Raw genomic sequence first — 24,622 nt, forward strand, 5'->3', positions numbered from 1 at the left:
AAGTCTTCCATGAAGACCACTTCGTCCAGATTCTCGAGATAGTAGATGGGTGTACCAGGGCCCCACTGTTTTTTGCCAATGCTGGGCTGATGGCACTGCTGGACACAATGTGTCTTTCATCTGCTGCAAGTTTCCTTGGTCGACAGTCCTCAACATTGCCCGTTTCTTTGTACATTTTCAAAAGAGCTTGGACAGAACATCTGGAAGCCCCTGTCTTCCTTGAAATTTCTGTCTGGGAGAAACCTTGCTGATGCAGTGTAACTACATTGTGTCTTGTCGCTGTGCTGACTCTTGTCATGTTGAATGACTTTTGACATTAAGCTGTTGTTAGTGAGTTTAGCTGCTCCTCACCCAGTTTTATTCCTCCTACACAACTGTTTCTGCTTCCGTTAGTGTTTCAACCTACATATTAAGTTGATGATCATTAGCACCTTTTTGGTACACTTGCTTAAACAAACACCTAACTAAATACCTGCAAAATCCCTGATTTTGTGCAAGTGCACCTACGAGAACTGATGGTGTTTTGAAGGCAAAGGGTGGTCACACCAAATATTAATTTCGATTTATTCTGTTCAGTCACTTTTGCATTTTGCTAAATTATAAAAAAAAAACAAATTATTAACATGTCTGTTTGTGAAAACATTCTTACTTTACTTTACATCTATCTATCTATCTATCTATCTATCTATCTATCTATCTACCTATCTATCTATCTATCTATCTATCTATCTATCTATCTATCTATCTAATTAACTACCTATATATCTATATATATATATATGATTATTTTATATCTTTAGGCTGAATGGAATACTCGTCAGGAATATCATCACCTTTGCCCTTTCTTATTGAAATCTTTTATTGTTATATTCTGCATGTCTCCATCACTCCTCAGATTTTTTGAGAGACGACACAGCCGTGGGAACAAGTTTTCTCCGAGCTGCTGCTCTGGATGATGACCAAGGAGTCAATGCTGCCATTACATACACTATGTCACAAGAGAAGCCAGAGTATTTCCACATACACCCCAGCACTGGATGGCTGTATGTGAGCTATCCATTCTCTCAGGTACGTCATACTGATGGTATATGGAGATGTACCAAAGTGCTTCAGAAGTCCCCAAAGCTAGAAAACGATACAGTGTATTTAAGCCTCTTTTAGAAGTTTAAATAAAAATCTACTTTTGCTTGTAGCATACTGCTGACCATTAAATTAATTGCTTTACCTTATTGGTATGCGTGCTTGTATCTCAATCCCTTAATCCATTTTTTTCCAGACCTCATGTATCATTCGGCAGATAATTGCCACAGATGGTGGTAATCGCAGCAGTAGCGTGGAACTTACAGTGACCATCACCAATGTACTCAACCAGCCACCGCAGTGGGAACAAGCGGGGTACTGGGTGTCTGTTCCTGAGAACATTACACGGGATTCGGAGGTTGTGGTGTGTACATAGCACGATGGTTTGTCCTTGTATTAAAAATTATGATAAAATGTAAAAATATGCAGCATCAGAAGTGGTTGTTGGTAGAATGGGAACGTGACAGTAGCAAATGTGGATGGTTGTATCTATTACCAAGAGGGATCCTGGGATAGGCGGTAGTCTGCAGATCTGAAACTCATTCTGGCATAGAGCGCATTTAGTCTGCCGGTCCGTTACTGATCCTGGTAATTAATAGGGAATTCATCTAACTTTAGCTTGGGCCTATTCATTTGTCCTATTTACTGGAAGATGGTAACCTAGTTGATTGCCTCTATATATTGTGGAAAGGAATCACACTTTATTAAATGATATCAACTGTTTTGTAGACCATTAAAGCTATTTCCCAACTCAGCGATTCAAGAGTTACATATAACATTGAAGAAGGTCTTCTGCCCGAGACAAACTGTCCCATTCGATTCTACCTTAAACCTAACCGAGAAGATGGCTCAGTCTCTATGATGGTATCTGAACCCCTGGATTATGAAGGAACAAGATCCTTTGCATTGAAAATCAGAGCTCAGAATGTTGCCACCGTCCCACTGGCTTCATTTACAACTGTGTACGTCAATGTAACTGGTACGGAATCCTGTAACTGTGTGTGATAAAATAATTCAATAGACCCTTATGTGATGGCCTGGAGAAAATAATTCCAGTATGCACTTTGGCTTCTAATGAAGGCAGCAGAGTTATCTTGGTTCCCCTCTCTGATGCCACCCATGACGGTAATAGTGTTTCTCATGTAATTATTATAATGAATAGGGGATTCTTACTATAGAAAACCAAATATCAAAAGTATTTGCAAGGAGAGATATGCAGTTAGGGGTACTTGAAATTGTTTTAGAAGCTTTCATGTAGACGGCTCTCCTACAAGTCGGCACTACAATGCATTTCATAGCTGATCTACTAGGACGTAACATGTAAAATGTTATCTTGATACCAGATTCAAAGCTTGTTCAGCTGAAAGAAAGGAATCGGGGAAGCACGCGATTACTCCAACAATTTCTGAAAACACTGAATTTATTACAAATAATGAGAACTCTGTGTTGCAGATGTTAACGACAATGTTCCAGTCTTCACATCTTCTGCATATGAGGTGACATTGCCTGAAGGAGCAAGAATTGGGACATCCATAGCCCAAGTTCTGGCAACAGACCTAGATTCTGGTCTTCATGGAAAGGTGTGGTTTTTTCTAATTATGTTGAGCTTTTTACTGAAAAAGTTTAAGGTGACTGGAAAATGTTTTGGATGTAAGTTGTGTGGGCCTGAAATTAAAGCCTTCATGGAACATACAGATATAGGTTGCACATAAATATGATGCAACGAAAAAAGGATACTAGACATTTATCGAACAAAACATACTGTATGTCATTAATGTTTGCTAATTGGTGAACATGAAAAACAAGGGAAAAAGCCATATTATTTAATTAAAACTGCTGATCATGCTAAAAAAGATCCTGAAAACTAGACTATTTTTATTAAATAAGAAAAAAAACTGAGAATTGAAACAAGGCTGATAAATAAATGTGGTGCTAATATGGCATTATGTACATGGATCTGTCAATTTTATCATATTTAAATACTGAAAATGAATTTCATCCTGCACAGGTACATTACACCATCCTGAAAGACGTCAATGAAGATGATCTTTGCTTTACGATTGACCCTGATACAGGGGTCGTATATACTGGGGCGTATTTTGACAGGGAGAGGCAGGCGTCCTACCTTATAGAAGTGCAGTCTCAGGACTCCACAGAATCAGCCCGGCCTGGAATGGAAGGGCACCCTAATACAGGTGAGTGCGTTGGGGTAACTATCAGGTAGCGATAATAAAAGCACAAGCAATAGGTCACAAAGTCACATAAAAAGTCTGCGTAAAGCCCACAACAAGCCCCTCACCACCATATTTTGGTTTAAAATATTGGGAGGTTTGGTAAATATTATAAAATTGAATGGTTATAAAATAACTGGGTTTTCTAATGACCAATAAAATTGGATTAGCGAACACAACGTGTAACACAGGAGTGATGGGAGTGATAAAGGGCCTCTGAAGGCCTGTGAAGATATTCATTAAAAATCAGCCGCTTCCAGCTACAATAGTCATTTACAAGATTAACGTCTACACTGTATTTCTCATCCATTTCATGTTATTTTAATAGACAAAAAAGTTTATTTCTAAGTGACCCCAAACTTTTGAAGGATAGTGCGTGCGTGTTTATACTTTATAAATGATATAAAAATGTATAATTATATATATATATATATATATATATATATATGCCTAAGCGTACAATTGTTCCATTTTCTCCCTGTCTGTTTTTAGTGTAGAGTTTAGTTTAGTGTGTTTTTCAAATGTGTTTTGTTGCTTTTATTCTATTATCTTTAATTCCATGTGCATCACGTGCAGTTTCCACAAAGAGCTATTGCTATAACAATATGACTGTGAGATTCAAATGACCCGCCTTCTCCGTAGATATGGCCTACGTACGAATATTTATCGGCGATGTCAATGACAATGCTCCAAGGTTTTCACAGCAAAGATATGAGACCAGTGTGGAAGAAGATAACGATGTGGGTTATGTTGTCATGACTGTCAATGCTCTCGATGAAGATAAAGGTATGTAATGATTCTTACAGGTATTTTTTTAAGTGACATATCTGCATACCTGGGAACTTAATGAGTCCATGTGAAGCTTTGCTTTCCTGGTATCCCAGGTAAGCATTTTCATTCTTCAGGCAGGGGAGCAGCATATAGTCATACCCGCTCCTTCTTGGATTCTGCCCACTACAACCACCCCCGCTCACCGTGTCCCCGCTGATGTATGAGCGTAGAAAGAATATTTAGAGTTGGGTCTTACTAATATTAGGTGTATCTTTTCTACTTACCTGTTAACTTGTCTTAAGGCTTACTTGCTTTCATATAGCATATCGTGATAAAACCACTACTAAAAATCATTTAATGGCTCTATTGCATCTGATGTTTTTCAAAGAGGTCACCAAGTTGTCCAGAATTCTTCCTTATGGACACATTTCTGATAACACCCAATGTTCCTAATGTTTACAGTCCAACAACACTTTACATTACATGTATTTACAAAGCTCCAGTATCCCATACAGCCACTACAATAGAGGGACAATGAACATTAACAATAACATAAAAACTGACGATATACAATTTGACAATAAGATGAATGCATGTTAAGAAAGAATAAGGCCCAGATTTTGCAAGCTTACAATCTATTAGACTTCAATGGCTTTTCCAAGCAGGATGAAAGAAATAAGATCAACCTCCCCCCCAAATTTGGGTCATATGTGTTTAGTGAAATGCCTCTTTAATGTGTTGCGCAACATGTGCTTTTTCATAGCATTAAGTGTCCTCTTATACAGGAGACAACGCCAAGATACGGTACCAGATTACAAATGGAAATGAAAAAGGGATATTTGATGTGGAACCAGAAGTTGGAACAATCTTTATCACCCAATGTCTAAACTATGAACAGGACAGACAATTTGAACTTAGGCTGGTGGCCTCAGATGGGAAGTGGGAGAACCATACTCTCGTAACTGTAAATGTTATTAACTTGAACGACGAAGCACCAGTCTTTACCCAGAGTGAATATCAGGGCAGTATCCTCGAAGAGCTGACAGATCTTCCTGTGCTTGTGCTGCAGGTATTTGTTCTAGACAATTTATTATGATGACTGCAATCATAGATTTGCTGTGGTGAACCAATACCAGTGCCAGGTTATTCATTAGGTACTCTAGGCACATCCATATGGCCACCTGGCACACTGGGCAAATGCTGCTGGCTATTGGCACCCCTTGCTCACCGTATCTGTCGCTAAATCAGTATAAAAATAGGGGTTTTGCTTCTGTACTTTATGTTGTAAATAAAAAGTGGTCTTACATCTAGTAGGTTCGCCAGTAGGTTCGCCGTCAGGAGTTAAATGTCCATAAGAGCGACTCTATTGGTTGCTGGCAGGAGCCTCCTCTGCCATCAACCAATGAAGTGCACTTGCACTCCATTGGTTGATGGCAGACGAGCCCTCCGCTGACGACCAATAGAGTCGCTGGTACAGACTTTTAAAAGTTCCGCCGTCAGATGTTAAAAGTCCTTAACCCCTGACGGCCAACCTACGGATTTCCGCTTCCGTTATCTACGCAGCATTGCAGGGGTTATCAGGGGCGGAAATCCGTAGGTTCACTGTCAGGAGTTAAATGTCCATAAGAGCGACTCTATTGGTTGCCGGCAGGGGCCTTCTCTACCATCAACCAATTGATGGTAGAGGATGCCCCTGCCCGTTAACTCCTGATGGCGAACCTATGGATTTCCACTCCCGTTAACCCCTGCGATAAAGTAGGCTAGATGGGGAAGGGACCACGGAGATTAGAAGACGAACACTGAGATTCTTTGTGTTGTGTGTCTTCGTATTCGTATACATTTTGCACCCGCCATGTTTGTTTCTTCGGTATTTGGGCTGAACAACAAAAACACACCCTTCGCGTTCATTTTCATGTTCGCCTGAAAACAAATGCACAAGTCTAATAAGGAAACTACTTTTCAAACTTTGCACCAAAATGACCCTTTATACATAACCACAGTTTTGCAAGTGTATTTTATTCTATACATTATAAGGTATGTGCTTGAACATATGGCATTTTATATGCATTTATTGACTAGATTCTAAGCTTGCAAGAGCAGGGCCCTCTTCTCCTTCTGTACCAGTTTGTTATTGTCTGTGATTTTATATTCATCCTTCCCACTGTGAAGCGCTACGGAATCTGCTGGCGCTATATAAATAGATGTAATGTAATATGCAAAATCAAACTGCACCATTTTACAATTTCCATTTGTTTTATCACCTTCATATCTTACATACATTGGTGTTTCATTGCTTCCAGATATTGTCCTATAGCTAACGTTTTCCTTAGGTGGCAGGCTTAACTTTATTGAGTATATCAAAATGTGTATTATTTATTATTATGTATTAATGAATTAACTATGATATTTGTTATTGTTCTTATATTTGGTAGTGTGGCTTCTGTGCCTGGGGTTACAAGACTTTGGCACTGACAAAAATCTCTTTTCTTACATTTATTGCAGGTTTCAGCCATCGATCCAGATCAAGAAGCTGATCAGACAGCTCTTCGATACTCACTGCATGGACAAGGAGCCAACAGTGAATTCATCGTTGACCAGTTTAATGGGAAGATTTACTCCCAGAGAAAACTAGACCGAGAGCAACGTGCCATGTGGCGTTTTCTGGTTCTCTCAACTGATGAAAATGGGGATGGCTTGACTGGTTTTGCTGATGTGATTGTTGATGTTAAAGATGTCAATGATAATGCTCCGACATTCCTTTGCATGTCAGATGGATGTTTCATTGGATATATCCCAGAAAACTCTCCTGCCGATACCACTGTGATGGAGATAACAGCGTTAGATTTAGATGACCCCAATTCTGGACAGAATGCACTGCTTACATATAGGATTGTGCAAAATGCCCAGAATGAGATCGATCTCAATTTGTTCACAATTCACCCATCTACTGGATCCATTTACAACGCCCTTGGGTCGTTGGACAGGGAGAAACAGGACAAGTATTTGATTGTTGTGGAGGCCAGAGATGGTGGAGGACTTACTGGGACGGTTACGGCTACCATCATAGTGTCTGATGTTAATGATCATGCCCCAGTTTTTACACAGAAGGCTTACACGGCCTTTGTTCCTGAAAACACTGGCATTAATAGCGAAGTGACTGCTTTGTATGCTTTAGACCATGATGAGGGCGAAAATGCTTTGATGACATTCAGTATCATAGCAGGAGATGACGACCGTAAGTTCTTTATAGAGACGGATAAAATTCATAAACGTGGAATCATCCGCCTTAGGAAAAAACTGGACTATGAAAAGACTCATGAGAGATCATTTAACCTAACAGTAAAAGTAGAAGACATGGATTTCTTTACAATTGCGTATTGTGTTATCCATGTTGAAGACTCAAATGACCATGCGCCGGTTTTCTACCAACATTTTTATGAGGTTGCTCCCCTGTCAGAGGATGTTCCTGTTGGTATGATGGTGCTGCAGGTATCCGCTGTTGACTTGGACTCGGGGCTGAATGGAAAGCTTTGCTATCAAATACTTAATTCATCTGACCCTGGTGGTCAATTCTCTGTTTTTAACGATGGCAGGATTGTGGTCGCTAACCAACTAGACAGGGAAACGTCTGCCCAGTACTGCTTGGTGGTACTCGCAACTGACATGGGTGACCCATCTCTTAGTGGAAGCGCAACCATTACATTCAGCATTGATGATGTAAATGATAACGCGCCGGAATTTGAAGTCCAGTATAACCCCATGATTTGGGAACATACTGATTACCCTCATGTTGTACAAATTAACAAAACTTCCACTTTATTGTATGCTAAAGACAATGATACAGCAGCGAATGGAGCTCCATTTTGTTTCTATCTGCTGAGGGATGAAATCAGTGCAAATGACTTCGATTTACAAGACTTTCACAACGGAAGCGCAATGATAACTGCGCTACGGAGCTTCGACAGAGAGGTGCAAAAAGTGTTTTATTTACCAATCTTAATCACCGACAGTGGAAGCCCACCAATGACCTCAACAAATACATTAACAATACTAATTGGAGATAAAAATGACCATCCTCATTCGCCAGGACACATGGACTGCATTGTCTACAGTTACAAAGGTAACATATATGGGCAGAACATCTATATATACATAACCCTTGTAACAGTGGGGATTGTAAGCCACACTGGGCAATGCTTAACGTAAAGGTCCGGGTCCACGTTGGGAAGAGAGAGAGAGAGTGATAGAGAGATATTTACAAGAAGGGGAGATACATTATGTCTACTAATAAATTATTAAAGAGGTCCCTGGGTGAGATATTCAACCTGAAGCTAAGAACTAAATTGAGACATAGTAGAGATCATTAATGCTTGCTTTATAATATTATTAGTACAATCTCTTCACAGGCATTCTGCCGTCAGTTAACCTTGGAAAAATTGAAGCATCAGATCCAGATGATTGGGAACACAAAATGTATAACATTGAAGGAAAATCAAGGTAACGTGAATTCTGCACAGTGTGTAAACTAATCCAGGTGTACTCCAGGTTACTAAACCAAAGTAACCCACTGCAAAAAGACACACAAAAACCAGATATACCTATCCTGAAAAGCTATTGTGATATGTTAGCACCATGCCAACAATGCGTTAAGCCACGAGCAATTATTATGATGGGCAGCGTTGACCAAAACATTGCAGTGGTGTGGGATTGGTATAGGCTGCCATCATCTAAGTATTCTTATTCACTTATTTTTGACTTTTTTTTATATTGAGGAAAAAAAACAGAACAAAAAAAACGATGTGAGACGTGATGTGAGACATGCCAGTTAACTTGTACAAAAGAACAAAACACACAATTGTTGATTCTGCTTTTGAGAACAGTGATTCCTACGTACACAGTATTGGTAAAAGGGTCTTCGGTAAAAGGGTCTTTGCTGAGCATTCCAGTGGAAGGCATTAGTTAGTAGGATGGTTCAGTGCTGAACAGTCCTTCCAGTCTTGCCGTCACAGCGAAGTGCTTAGGTGTTTATCTAATGGCCATAGGTCTCTAGTGAGCATGTTAATACAAAGTGTATATGGTGTCGACCACTTGATTGCACTTAGGTTAAGGTGACCTTCTGGTCCCTCTAATCAAGGGTCAATCTAATGTATGTATGGGTCAGACGGCTGCAACTTGTCAGAAAACATAATAGATAACTGTGAAAACAATTGAAATAGCTCTCTGTATTTATGCCCCAATCATAAATCCAGCTCTTAATAGGTAATTTGTTCTTTGGGACCGTTTTACTGTATCCCTTCCTACCACAGACTCTTCACCCTTGATGAAGCATCTGGCATGCTGATCATGAAAGAAGGGGCTATGCCAGGGGTCTACAATGTAAAAGTGAAAGTGACAGATGGCATCTGGCCAGATGTGGTGTCCACAGTTAGAGTTGTGGTGAATGACCTTGCGGAAGAAGCTGTTCATAATGCTAGTTCCTTGAGAATGAGAGGTGAGCAAATTACCTTGTGTTACGTTTCTATTACAGCATCACTCTGCCCCCCTGATATGTGTTATACCCCCCTATATGCCCCCCCTCCCGACTTACCGATACATCCCTAGTCTTGTCCCCCGTGCTCCAGACTCCCTGGTGTCAAGTGGGGGCAGCCGGTGGACGTCTTCTGCCAGAGAGGAGGATTCAGGTCTCCTGCAGCACTGCGGGGGATCCTTCTCTCTGGCAGCCGGTGAACGTCTGCGCAATCCGCGTAGACAACCTCCGCTTCTGCTGGCCAGTACTTCCGCTGGGGCTTCTATGGTGGAGCACTGGAAGTTCATGTGACACCGGCGCGCCGTCATAGAAGCCCCAGCAGAAGTGCCGGTGGCAGCGTAGGTTATCTACGTGCATCGTGCACTCACCCACTGGCTGCCAGAGAGAAGGATCCAGGTCCCCTGCAGACCTAGATCTTAGTCTTGTAGTCAGATCTCTATTTGAGGTCTGATTATAAGACGACCTTGAATATAAAACGAGGGGTAATTTTCAGAACATTTGCTCTGAAAAAACCTTGTTTTATAATTGAGCAAATACGGTACTTGGTCATGTTCATGCCTGGGCTCCCTGGTGCTTCACCTCTTCTGCCCCTTGACGGGGACAGGGAAGGGTATGTTCTGGTTAATGTTCTGGCCCCAAAAAGTATTCCCCACCCAGAGGTTAAATACACAAGGCCAGTAATCAGCTCTGATTTCCGGAGATTTTACATATATGAGAGGACAATGCAGAGGTGTTCACATATGGGGTCATGTTTTACTATTCTTACCCCAACCATCTTTAATTCTCTCACTGTAGTAACCTGTAACTATTTACCGCTATGAATAATAATAATAATACATCTTTAAAAAGCAAATGTATGTATGTATGTATGTATGTATACAGATATATTTATTTTAACACTTCCTGCCTAATTCTTCATGGTGGAAGGGTTTTTTGGGTAACGTGTAGGCTTTTCTCATCGGTCCAGTTTTCCTTATTAACGTCTATGTGAACTGTACTTTCTATTGTGTATATACACAGGTGTGACTGCAGAGAAATTTGTGGCACAATCTCCAGACAATGTCAGTAAATATAAGCAGCTGAAGAACCTGCTGGCAGACATCGTTGAGGTTGAGCTGGACAGTATCCATGTGTTCAGCGTAATGAACACCGCTGGGATTTCAGACAGCACAGACGTTTGGTTTGCAGTCTCCGGGCCCCGCTATTACCGGAAAGAAAAACTCAATGGCATTGTGGCTTCATCAAGAGACAAGGTCTGGTATATAATTATTCTTTTACTATGTATGCATTACACCTTGTGCTGGATGCTTTTGCTTTGGACATAATACATATCTACAGGCAACTGAACAGGTTCCGTGACGTGCTTCTATTTAAAATGCCACGTAAGCACTTTCAATCAATATCAAGTAGGTCATTTTGCAAATAATCCTAATTTTCTACAGATAGAATCTACGCTGGGTGTTCAGGTGGAGAATATTGGAGAACATGAGTGTGAAAAAGCAAAATGCAGTCTCAAGAGCGGATGTAGGGTCACGAGAACGTACAAACATTTTCCTACACTAGTAAAAGCTCCAACGATTTCCTTTGGCTCAGTCACTGTCCTTACCATGGCCACCTGCTCCTGTTCTTCTCGAGAAGTTCAACACCTCGCCTGCTCTTCCTACCCCAACAGCCCCTGTCTCAATGGGGGCACTTGTGTTGACACTGACCTTGGATACAGGTATGTTCTCTTCACAGGGGTCACTAAATATTACTTACCCACAGATAACAATAATATTTACTATACATGATAACTTTAAGTGGAATACATTGCTTTTATGTATTAAAGTATAGTCAGAATTCAGATTTAATTCAGTTCTATGGAGAGCATATTTCAACCTAATTCAACTACTCCAAGGAGACTAATCTCCTGCCCGGACCAGCCCCATACCCTCCAGAATTAAATTTAAAATCCTGACCCATTCCTTAACAACACTACATCTCTGCTAATATCTCCAAGTGTTCTCCTAACCACCCCATTTGCTCTGCCCCCCAACTATCTCTTCTTAAAATCCTTGTCCCTCGACGTCTGTCTCATTCCCTCTCATCCTCCTAGTAAATTGTAAGATCCAAGAACAGGGCTCTCTTCTCCTTCTGTACCCGTATGTCTTGGCATCTGCTAACATTTTATGGTAAATCTGCTCTTGAGTTTCTCAATCCAAGTTAGATGTGTTTGTTTCTGCTCCCATTGGGCAGTTCTGATAATTTTGTGCAGTGTTTATTGGTAATTTGCATTAAATATGCCAAATGTAGTTTGACTTGTGGATGTGGTTTTTGACTTTAACTTATTCCCTAGATGCAAATGTCCCTCTGCTTTCAATGGTCCCGAATGTCAACAAACAACACACACATTTGGCGGTCAGGGCTATGCTTGGTTTGCACCAATGACCCTTTGCTTTGAAAGCAAAATCTCTTTGGATTTTATCACGGCAGTGCCGGACGGGCTTTTGCTGTACAATGGCCCCATGTCCATCAGCTCCCATGGACAATCACAGGACTTCATTGCGCTGGGTATGAACCTGACTATTTCATTGATGTGTGATATCCATTGTGGGGTCAGCTCTTTATTTTTTCAGAAGAGCACAATATCCAACCCTTGAAATAAGTAGTTTTAAAACAATTATAAATACTTGAAAAATTCTGTCGATAAAGTTGAGGTTTTAAATTATTTTAGCACCTAGATGTCTTAGTGTCTATCTTTAACGAGAGGGATTTGTTGGCAATAAAGAATATTTGGTTGTGTTTTACCTGATATCACAGTTTCATTTGTTATATTCTTTATCATGTATGGACAGTATGCTTCTTCTATTTGAAAGCTTGTAAATATGTATACACCAAATAAATGTTTCTTTTAATGTAGAGCTTCAGGGTGGCTTTCCTGTTTTGGTTATTAACCATGGCTCCGGTTCCCTCCTACTTCAGTTTCCCACAAAAGTAAATGTGGCAGACCAACGCTGGCACACTCTCCACATTATGAACAATGGAAAGGTACAGTAAAGTCTATTACATGGGAAATGGCCTTCCACTTCAGTAACATCAATGTTCTCTCCATATTTTGAAGAGATACATTTACTAAGCAATGAGCTTCTCATGAAGCTGCGGGATGCATAGTTAAACCAGTCGGGTGGCTTTTTCAAGAGATACCTCATATTAACTAGGTATATTGCACGGTCAGCTCAGCTCTTTTCATATGAAAAATCCACTGGGCTCAGCAATGTGTAATACATGAAGAAATCAGTCTAGTGAACATGCTTCTGCGTATAGCTTATAGTAGCCAGCGATGATTAGGGTTTCTCATCACCATTTAGAGGACCTCTGTGACAAGTGAAGCAGAGTCATGTATGTATAATTTATACACTCAACTCATTTACGTATGCATTGTAATTCTACATGCTTAAATATGCCAGAGACTGTCCTGCAGCATGTAGACCTCATAGGTATCCCGAAACTTCTTCTCAATGTTCTTCTTTTTCAAAACCTACACTGGGGAGAGTGTGATGAATGGTGTGATAACGAATGTGCGGCACTGCTTCTTATCATAAGGGAATAGAGTGTTAAGAGTGTTACGTTCCTTTTAAAGGACACTGGCCTCCTGAGTTCTGTATTTTTTCTGCTAAAGCAAATTTAGTACAGTTGTACAATGTGCCCAAGGAAGAGACCTAGATAGGGATCCTTACCAAATTTGGTTTCTCTCTTTCTATGGCTAAAGTGGAAATTCCATGTAATTTTTCTTAGAAAGTAAAGATGACTCTAGATCTTTGTTCAGAGGACCTGATGAATAAAACCGTTGGCCTTCAGGGAAGACCAAGAGATCGATCATCATGTGAAGTTTCAGGAGAAACTCCAGGGACTAAGAGGTGACTAAGATAATTCCCAAGGGCACAGGGGAAAATAATGTATTGTGGTAAAAAAGAAAACAGTAGGCTTCCTCTGGCTTTTTTTCTCTTGTGTTATTATGTCCCCCATTTTGTCACATACCCCCCAACTTTAAACACGTGCTGGAAAGCTATGTGCTCAGAAGCTTATAGCCTGTCCACCTAATACTTCTCAACATACATTCCAAAAGTCGGGCAGCTGTTCCTTCCAGCTCTGATACATCCAAGTCATTTACTTTACTTCAATTAAGTCATCCATGTCCAGGCTGTGCCCTTACCTTCCGCCACTATCACCCTCATCTGCTACAAAGACCGCCAGCTCCAAAGAGCAGGACCCTCTACACCTTCTATACCGGTACATTTTATGTTTGTTTTTGTTGAAAGTATTTTCCACTTGAGCATGATAAGTATAATAACATTGAGTGACATCAGCTGTTTAAATATCTTATCAATGAAAGGAAAAAAAAAATACCGCAACACTCATTGCATTTCCTTATCACATCGACAACCTTTTATCTAATTTATTCCATTACACACTAGTCAGTAATATTGTTGGGCCATCTATTAGTATATAACCATACCCTTATCCTAACCAGAGCAGATTGCAGCATGGACCTTCTGTTCCTTGATCGTCTATACAGGTTCCTCGGGGTCTTCCAGCCGCTGCAGCTTGGCGGAGTGAGAAACCCATTGACTACCCTTCACCCAGCAATTCACTTCAAAGGCTTTCATGGCTGCATCCGGAATCTTCATGTTGATAGCAAGGTAAATCAGGGGAGAAGTATTATCTCCTTACCGTTTTTGTATCACATCATAGACATGTTGAAAGTGTGGCTGCTCTGGGCAGCAGAGAAAGAAAGCGATGCTCAACTGCATCTCCTCTGGGTTGCCCCAAAAAATCAGAAAAACCTTTTTGCCCCTGACATGCCACATGAATAAACAGCCTTAAGAAACAAGTCAACTTCAATCAAAATACATGAACATTTCTGCTGACGGACAAATCAGTCTTATGTCCCGGCTGTCCACTGTCCTGGCAAATGTGGCCTAGATACATTATTAGATTAGATCTATGTCATCGGGCTGTGTATAGAGAATAGCCTGCTTGCTTTGGTAACGCTGGGTAACGATTAATGACATTTGTTTAAAGGTCTATGACTTGCAGCAGCCTGTGGAGTCTGTAGACAGTTCTCCAGGCTGTGCTGTGACGGAGGAATTGTGTGCGCTGGCCGGATCGCCCCCGTGTGGAGATCATGGGTTCTGCATGAGTGACTGGCGTTCTCTCCGATGCGATTGTCATCCAGGATACAGTGGAGAAAACTGCAAAACAGGTGAGGGAATAAGGAAATAGGTGAAGAATAACTGAATGAAAGAATTCCTTTTACCATGACTGAGTGTTAATTTAACTGGACATTGGATTCCATAGAATTCTTTGACTGTCCAGGTATTGTAGCTGAGAATTCTTTTGGAGGGGAACGTTCTACAGTAATATAACGGAAAAGAAGAAAAGAAAATCTTTTAATATTAGCTTGAGTATTTTGCATACTTAGCATTTAAAGGCCATAGGGTATGTTATCCTAGTTGCATCAATAGGTAGATTTTGGTTGAAGACATTCCAGCACCCTCCAGAGTAAATTGATAGTTTCCATACATATATAGTTATTTTCAATGACTTCTCCTTAAATTGTACTATAATTTATATGGAATAATAGCACACTGAAATGTAAATGATACGAAGAAGGATATATTTGGACTGTCTATAAAATAGCAATTTATGTGGTGGGCCCCTGAAGTGGTTGCCATCTCCTGTTTATGTGATATATTTTGTATATGCAGAAGCCAGATGAAAGTGCTTTTTTTAAAAAAAAAATTCTGTAGCTTTGTTAAACCAACCCTTCTCCATTCTGTTAGGGAGATCCTTTCACCCACTGAACAAAATGAATCAAAACCCCATTATGTTTTGTGGGGATTAACCCTTCGTTGACTGAACATTATAAGACCATTGTTTGTGTCTCATAGACTTATTTCTTGTCCAGTTCTCCAGGAATGGGCCTTTGAACGAGACAGCTGGATTCACTATAAGATTCATTCATCCTTGAGCCTCCAGCACACACATGTACAGCTTCTAGCTCGTACACGAGTGTCCTTTAGTACTCTCCTCAGCCTGGTGTCAAAAGACAGGTCTTCATTCCTGAGGCTCGAAGTGAGTAGAAAGAAATAAAATATTCACAGTTTAAAAATACACTTTTGTGATCGTGATATTACTAGGAGTGTAAGAAAACTCGACGAGCTAGGCTTGGAATTAACTGTGATGGCAGATGGTGATGATATTACCCAGCGCTGTGATGTAACTAGTCTAAAAAATCCAGGGCTGTAACATCCAAAGATGGGCAGCTGCCCCAAGCACCACAAGATGAGTTGCCTGGTGGCAATACTCCTGACCCCTCTTCTGTTTCCTGAAGCGTATATGATGTATATAAGGTGGGAACTCCAACCTTGCCCCGGAATCCAAAAGCACCAGCTCTGAAAAACCTATATATCTGTTTTACATTCTCTGTAAATCAGCATGAACAGTAAGGACAGTTGAGACAGAGCAGCCCTAAGTTACTGATCATGGAAGCGTTAAGCCCATATACGTTTAGTAGGAAAATATTAATTTGTCCCATGTTTAGTGCATTTCAACAAAATTGCACTTTTTAACAGATTTGTTCTTTTCCCGTATGTTTTTGGTGAAAGGTGGCTGATGGAAACTTTGCCGTACGTTTTCATTTGGATGACCGGGAGCATTTTATTAGATTACCAAACCTGAAGATAGACCATGGCCAGTGGACTCTGCTGAACTTGGAGTGTTATGATAACACATTCACGTTACGTATTGACAAAGGTGGAGGGGATCGTGAGATCACAGTAGCGGTGGGAAAGAGCTGGTTGTTTGATGTGGATCCATCATGCATCGTTCTAGCTAACAGCTTTCCACAGCAAGCAGAGAATGATTTCCAAGGTATGAATGGATATGCCTTCCAGGAGGTGCTGCACTTATAGTTGATATTAAGGATGAATCAAGTGGTGTGCATTGCATATGGCGAGAAAAGAAATTCAGTTGGCGGTGTATAAAGGAACATGGCTACATTATATATATACTGAAATATAATATATGGGTTTATATAGTTGCTTAAAGAACGAATAACATTAACAAAATGTTTTGGCATGCCTGTACAGGGTGCCTGCGCGATGTGCGGCTGAATGGTCACGTTCTGCCCTTGGATGGAAGCAGTAATGAGTACAGTACGGTGGTCGGTGTTCATGGGCTTACCAATGGATGCCGGTCAGATGCCTGCAGGAATGAACCATGTGAGAGTCATCTTAACTGTATCGATTTATGGAGAAAGCATGAATGCAGGTAATTTCCCAAACTTTAGGGATTATAAGAGCTAGTATTCGGTGTGCTCCATGTATGTTATCTGTATCAGCATTTTAAAATACAGAATGTTTCCCTCCCCAACTGAATGTGTGGTAGGTTTGTAAAGAACAAAATCCATGATTTACTTATTTAGGCCATAAATGCTACAAATCTCTGCCTCCCTAGCATTAACTGTCATGCCAATAAAAAAGTTGCATTGTGATAATAGATATGTAGCAGTATGATGTCAGAACTGCGTTCTTTTTGAGTAAAAAACATTTAGACGGTTTTATACATACAGTACAGGCGCAGAGGCAAAGACTGAGGAGACCTAGACATATAACCCAATGCATACTCTTTGTATACACTTTGTAAAAGCCAATACTTTGGCATTGTGATTATTATTTATTGATTTATATAGCGCCATCATATTCAGCAGCACAGTACAAGGCATCTGATTGGACAGGCAGCAACTCTGAACTATATACATGTCATAATTGAATTTAGAAAAGGAAGGTCGCCTTCCATGTATTGGAGGTTATGAGATGATAGAACGTTACCTCTTTTTTGCCAAGACTGCAAAGGTTCACAAAGTGACTTTGAGTAAAGCTTTTCATTAATCTTTTAATGACCATTCTTAGTAAGGATAATAACACACATTAAGAAAAATTCAAATTAATTCTGGGGTCCGTGTTACATGCTCGCCGAAATGGTTAAACGATGTGTATATATGCATAAAATTGCTTTTGACCCTTTACACATCTCTCATTCATTATTACATCATTCAGGTGCCCTGCAGATAAAGTGGAAGTGATTAACAATGTCACAGGACGCAAGCTCTGTTATCCTTCCCCGTGTACGCGGAGGAGCTGTCGTAACAGGGGCACTTGTGTGGCTCAGTCTCACCAGAAGTATATTTGTAATTGCAAAGAGGGCTATAAAGGAAGAATATGTGAAAGCATCCAGACAAGGAGCGGGAAGTCTATTGGCCTCAGTTCAGGATCCATTTTAGCCATCAGCATGTGTCTCCTCATTTTCATAGGTAAGGGGGTGACATAAGAGTATACATGCATATAAATGTTAAGTGGGACACGTACAATATTTTTTCGATTGTGAGGTTACGGCAGGTGGAGCTCATCAGGTTCCACATGCATTATGAAGGCCCGTTCCCGGTGAGCTTCACCTGCAAGGAGGACTGTGATGGCAGAGTCACTAAACCATTTGAAATATGCATTATGCAGGGCAAACCTACCCTTTCTTGCAAACATCATCTTACGTGAATACCACGTACTATTTACTATCGTTTTCTGAATTAGCACCATCATATTTTATTTATCAACTTGTAACAGAAATGGCTTAACAGAGAGATTAATGACCATATTTTACCTGGGCTAGTTTGGTGACCATTTTGGCTCCATTTTTCCAACTCTGTTTTTTCACTTGCTTAGTCATTATGAAGGAAGAACAAGCAAGGTTATGGCAGAATTGTGTATAATGCAAAAAAAAACAAGGTTTAAAGAGACTGAAGAAATCTTGATGATCTAACTATACATCACACAGGGCCATCAAAGCTCTTCCTCCAGTAGAAGCTCGCTGGGGTTAGCTCTTCATCATGTATCTTGAAATGAAGGAGCTGAAACTCAACTCTGTTGTAAACTCTCCTGTCATCAATCCTTTTAGTAAATAAACCCTATTGGCAGAGTGTCTTTACTTTCTGATTGTGTAAGATGGACTGCTCTTTGATCCAGTAATATGACTAGCTAATTTTTGTAGCTGTCTTGTTCCAGCCTTGTTGGTCTCCTACACAGTGTGGAGTCAGTGGGGAAGTTCCAATTTCCGGAAAGGAGGAATTTATCATATTCCTGCAGAGCATGAGAGCTGGGAGGACATTAGAGAAAACGTCTTAAATTATAATGAAGAGGGTGGAGGAGCGCGTGACCAGGTATTTGTGTTCACAACTCACATGAACCGTAAATAGCATGTATATGGTAATCTAGTTCCTACGTAGTCCAACCATCATTTTATTTTCCCATGCATACTAAAATCTGAATGCACCAGTCTCTCTTTGTTGACGTGTAGTTCGCTGACCTCTCTATCAGTTACTCTGTCAGTTTAATCCAATTTAGGCTGTCTCAAAAGAGAGCGCATACTCGTACATTCAAATTGAATTTAGTGAGTAAAATTAACACAAGCAGGAATTTACATAGAATTTGACGGCAGATAAGAACAATTTGGTCCATCCATTCTGCCCTTTTTTCAAGTTTCTGAACAGATCCTTTAGTCCGGTAACTTTGTCTCTGTCGTCCCTGAGGACACTGTGCCCCTAATACTATATTTTGCCTTTGCATTATATCTTTATAACTCGCCACCAGAATGCCTGAATAGAACTAAACAAAACGAGAAGAGAAGAAAACCTATAAAACGTAACTTGTTTTTCTAAAGTGTGTGGTAAGAAAAGTATTGAAATCCCTTTTGTTTTAATGGAACATCGTTAAGTATTTTTTCTAATTAGAAAACTGATATGTGTCCCAGACACTTTTTTACCTTTTCGTTCCTACTTTCTTTGACAAACACACATTTTAGACAAACAAAAGTTACATTTTATACAAGCTTTCTTTTCTTCTTTTCTACTAGTCATGTATGTTTTTTCTTGTTAGAATGGATACGACCTTCACAAATTGAAGAAGCCTGTAAGAACGAATGTACAGAAGCTCTGCGCTATTTCCAATGATCCCCCAGCCTCAAGGTTCTGTAGGACTTCAGATACCCAACCCAAAGCTGAAAGAGCAAAACTTCCCCAGCACCACAGAAAGCCGAAGCCCAATGGCCCCAGATTCCAGGAGTATGTGTGCCAAATAAGAGGAGCTCTAGATAATGATCTTAAAAGCCACCCTGTGGATGTTCTTCACAATTACTCCACAGAGGGACAACGCTCAACAGCTGGAAGCCTTCGGTCACTGGACCCCTCACCTATTGACGAAGACTTGAACTATGAATATCTGAGCAGATGGGGTTCAAAGTTTGACAGACTCAAAGAATTATACCAGTCCTCTGAAAGCAAGGTTTAGGAAGCCTTTGGCACTTATCAACAGACAGGACACATGCCGCTGAAACTGAAACCTCCAAACCTCCTTCGATAAATACTTTAGTTTTAAAGACCTTTTAAGCAATTACAAATAAATGTGTTAGCTGAAAATCTGATTCGTGCGGGTGTTGGAAAATGGTCTCATTCATTTACCTTACATGTGGGGGGACAAGCAATTAAATTAATCAGGGATACATTGTTTACATGATCATTGATTAGGAACTAGTAAAACGGCCACTGATCAGTCAGATACTGCATTATTATTGTATCAGTGAGATTTATCGAATATCCTGTTGTTGATTAAATCATGCATAGTGAAGGCATAACATATTTATATTACATAGTGAAATATTTCAATTCACATAAGCTTTTGGGATCCCAGGGGTCTCTTCCTTAGATGAAAGAAACTGACGAAGAAACCTCTGGAGGTTCCAAATGCTCATGTGACTTTTTCCAATGCTTGCCCCAAAAAAGTATTGATTCCAGATACTCTTACCTTGGACAGATAGATAGATAGATAGATAGATAGATAGATAGATAGATAGATAGATAGATAGATATAGATAGATAGATATAGACAGATATAGATAGATAGATAGATAGATAGATAGATAGATAGATAGAGATAGAGATAGATATAGATAGATATAGATACATAGATAGATATAGATAGATAGATATAGATAGATATAGATATAGATAGATAGATATAGATAGATATAGATAGATAGATATAGATAGATATAGATATAGATAGAATTAGATATAGGAATTCAGGTTAGGTATTGGCACCACGCGAGTCAGGCAGCTGCCTGGACCAAAGGGTTGCTGACACTCATCCCAGAAACTGCCGCCAAGGTACAGAGGTTGGTCTGGTACCGGACAGGTGCATTAGAAGCTATGTATGGGGGATATTCACAAGAGATCTATGATCTATATCATTCAAAAAAGTATAAAAAAGACATGGAGTGTACTGATGTCAGGCAACAAAGGGGCTTCTTGCCTAGGACACTGTTTGGTCAAGGACCAGCCACGGAAGTATTTTCTGTCATATACTCAATATACTTCTAAAATTAGTTTTTTAGCTTAGATAAATGGACAAAGATGTATGATAATGTGTAATAAAACCTTTTACATCAGTGGTACTTGAAATAGCCTAGCACGAGTGTCAAAGGGTTTTCATGTTCCACTAGCATCCATATTTAACACTGAAACAATAATCTCTAATGGAGGAAGTATGTGCGTGTTACACAATAAGATGATGTCAAAATCGAAATAAATTTAACTACTTCGGTTTCCATATAAAAAGTTTATTCTGTGGCTGCAGTCGTCTCCATGACAGCCACTGTTGTAGCTGAAGGGACAATTATGTCCTTTTGTCTGGAAGAGCAGCTGCATAACCCAGAACCAGATGAACAGGAAAGAGAGGTAGGACCCCCTGCCTGGCAGTGATCTCCGGCTGAATACAGCAATCAATCTTTGCAGCAGGCCTCAGAAATCCTGAAACTGTCTTTACGTTACATTTACATTACATTACATTTATTTATAAAGCGCCGGCAGATTCCGCAGCGTTGTTACTAAGAACAATTTAGAAACATACTGATAACATATACAATAGCAAACTGGTGCAAAGGAGAAGAGGGCCCTGCTCTTGCGAGCTTACTATCTAGTCTTTCCTCATTGCCATAGTTAGGGGCAGTACAAAGCTATGCTCTCCATAACCTTAATGATATAGCAGTTTCTTAACAAAATGGGGGCAGTAATATTCACGCCTGCACCTAACCCCTTTTCTGGAAATGGTATGGCTTTATATGGCAATAATAGACCTGGATAAACACAACATTCTACAGATAACCAGTTAACAGTTTGACCTTCTCATCCACCATCAGTGTCTGACCAAACAAATTGGTGCAAATTCCCACAGAAACGCTCCAAAATATTGTGGAAAGCCTTCCCAGAAGATTGGAGGCTGTTATAGCTGCAGTGGGGGGGATGACTCTATATTAACGCTCATGGTTTTGGAATGGGATGTCCAACAAGCCCGTATAGATGTGATGGCCAGGTGTCCCCATACCTTTTGGTCATACAAGAAGTAGAAGGTTTCTGTTTACAGGTAGCCTTTTTCTTATGAGTGGGATTTTTTTTTCTGCTATTGTTTTTGCATAGTCCTAGATTACATGCAAAATCTCTGTTAAGCTTAAATGAATATCCAGACTCTACTGTGTAAAGGGTTAGGCCAATTTATATGCATCGAGTGTATATGATCATTCCTGGGAGGGATTAGGTGGGTGTAATGATATACCCAAAGTTTGTTTTGTTACTTTAAAGGCTATAGTCTATAAGAAAAATGAAGGTTTAGTTTCAGAGATGACCTAGCAGTAATGACCCAGAGCCTGCAATTCTTCATTTCGCCACCTGGTGGCACTGTATGACGGTAAGAGTGACTCGCACCTTCTGACTCCTTTTTTCAGTACTGAAGAGTTAGGGTCAACTATTTTCTTAAAGGTGTTGTTCCACATTCCACCGAAAGAAAACATTAATTGTGCTCTCTAATATGCAAAGCAAATAAACCTTAACAGAACTGTCATTTTATTACTTCTTCTGACGGTTTAATCATACAAAAACAACAAAGAAACCCTTTAGGCCAAGTCAGTTTCAACCAATAAGTGCCTGCTTTTGTGTCACATGACAAGCGTTCCCAGAAAAATATTAATGAGGTGAAATTCACATGATTATAGAATCATTTCTAGGAAGAGTAAAGATATTCCACTGAACTTGGAATAATGTTTCTGCATTTAATGTTTAATTCAACGGGGCAGGTGGAACTTTGGGATGCATTTTTCCCAGTGGGAGCCCAAGTCAATTATATATATAAATATATATATATATATGTGTTTTATATTATTTTATAGAGAGATTTTTTTTAGAATATGTTAAGCTCCTCATAGATACCTAGTTTGGGCACACATTCCATTCCATATAATAATATATAAAAAATTTAGTTGTGCTTTTGAGGACCATCACCCTCATAATTATGGTTCCAATTATGGTTGGAAAAGTAAATTATTTTAAAATGTATTTAAATAAATTGGTGTACCTTTTTGAGTTTTGTTTTACTTTTTTTTTTATGACAAAGAAAGAGTTTTAGAGTTGGGGACACCTGCGACATCACAATCACTGATCCCTCTGTGTGATCAGGGATCAGGCTGGTTTACTAGCATGCTAGCCAACTGATCTCAATATAGATCAACTAGCACCTTTTTTACAGCTGGGAAAACTGCCCATCAGTCTGCGACCAACCGGCGTTAGAAATCTGCACATTTCCTCTTTAACTGGAGTCTCATGTGCACAATGAAACACACGCGGCTGATGCTGGGGGGTGGGAAGATGGCTGCTGGTTAGCTCAAGAGCCTCCCCTGCCTTTTTGACAACCTCTTACCATGTATGTGGTTGACGCTGAAAGGGTTAAAATAACACATTTACTTACTTTTTTTCCGTGACAATGGACTTTTGTGTAAGCACACTGACTACTAGGAATAATGTATAGGTCATTTGAAATCAAGAGCATTAACATGGAGCTAGTAGTGTGGTAGTAGTAATGCGGTAGTAACCCCTATTCCTCTGGGAAAGCTTTGCACTAGCTGTCCATTCATTCATCAAGAGCATTAAAGGATAAGTCTAGTCCCCAAAATTCTATTTTTATTGTTTAATGTGCTGGAGGACATTTTGTATTTTACTTGATACAAATTGGTTAGAAAATGTAACTACTGGCTTATTTAACTCCCCTGGCTACCTCCCCTGATACAATAGTATCGAATAGTAATCGAACAATAGTAATGAAAACGTCTTGCACATGCTCAGTAACACTGGCAGTCACAAATATGTTTGCCAAACATCAGTGTTCTGTTACCATACATGTGATTGGCTGTTGCTACTCCCATTGATTTCAAAGGGAGCTCAGCTCCTATTGACTAGAATGGACACGTGCAAGCAAGGGTGTAACTAGAAGCCACGGGGTCCTGGTGCGAAAATTGCGCCAGGGCCCCCTAACTTCACAAATGCAACGTGTCCCATAGTGCCACCTTTGCCTTCAAACAGCTTTTGAGTGCCACCTTTGCCCCCAAGCAGCTTACTAGTGCCAACCTAATCCCCAAACAGCCTGTCTATGCCATCTTTGTCCCAGCTTGTCAGTACCACCAAAACAGCTTATCTGTGCCATTTTTGCCACCAGCTTGTCTGTGCCATTATTGCCTCTTGTCTCCCCTGCAACATACATTCTGGCACACATTTGTAAACACACTTACACATGCTTACACACACTTACACATACACATCCATGCTGACATACACTTATACAAAGACATCCTCTCACATATATACAAACATACATATACCCCCCTCCCACACAATAGTCTAGAATATCATTGTATGCCATAATGTAAAGATGTTACTTAGGGCTGAAACTTCCATTGGGCAAGATGGACAGCTGCCCCTGGTAGCGGGTGCAAGGTAGAGTGTGTGCATAAGCTACCTGGAGGCAATTTCCATGCTCCCTCTTTCACTTTTAGAAGCAGATATGACATCAGTGCATGGGATATCCAACCCCCCGGATATTGT

General features: G+C 40.1%; 1 protein-coding gene across 1 annotated transcript in view; it reads left to right on the forward strand.

The window, feature by feature from the left end:
- LOC128497754 (neural-cadherin-like) overlaps positions 1-20,096 on the forward strand; it is a 33,234-nt gene extending 13,138 nt beyond the window's left edge. Inside the window, 23 exon segments of the mRNA XM_053467914.1 lie at positions 896-1,068; positions 1,277-1,444; positions 1,810-2,059; positions 2,533-2,660; positions 3,089-3,275; positions 3,954-4,097; positions 4,868-5,151; positions 6,585-8,202; positions 8,489-8,579; positions 9,389-9,573; positions 10,630-10,862; positions 11,052-11,329; positions 11,945-12,159; positions 12,509-12,636; positions 13,384-13,505; positions 14,165-14,288; positions 14,671-14,851; positions 15,557-15,723; positions 16,257-16,521; positions 16,740-16,920; positions 17,709-17,962; positions 18,708-18,901; positions 19,578-20,096. Of these exon segments, the coding sequence (XP_053323889.1) occupies positions 896-1,068; positions 1,277-1,444; positions 1,810-2,059; positions 2,533-2,660; positions 3,089-3,275; positions 3,954-4,097; positions 4,868-5,151; positions 6,585-8,202; positions 8,489-8,579; positions 9,389-9,573; positions 10,630-10,862; positions 11,052-11,329; positions 11,945-12,159; positions 12,509-12,636; positions 13,384-13,505; positions 14,165-14,288; positions 14,671-14,851; positions 15,557-15,723; positions 16,257-16,521; positions 16,740-16,920; positions 17,709-17,962; positions 18,708-18,901; positions 19,578-19,988 (5,981 nt within the window). The 3' untranslated portion in view covers positions 19,989-20,096.
- The last annotated feature ends 4,526 nt before the right edge of the window (positions 20,097-24,622 follow it).

The sequence above is a fragment of the Spea bombifrons genome, chromosome 5, assembly GCF_027358695.1.
Source record: "Spea bombifrons isolate aSpeBom1 chromosome 5, aSpeBom1.2.pri, whole genome shotgun sequence".
In the NCBI taxonomy this organism is placed as follows: Eukaryota; Metazoa; Chordata; class Amphibia; order Anura; family Pelobatidae; genus Spea; species Spea bombifrons.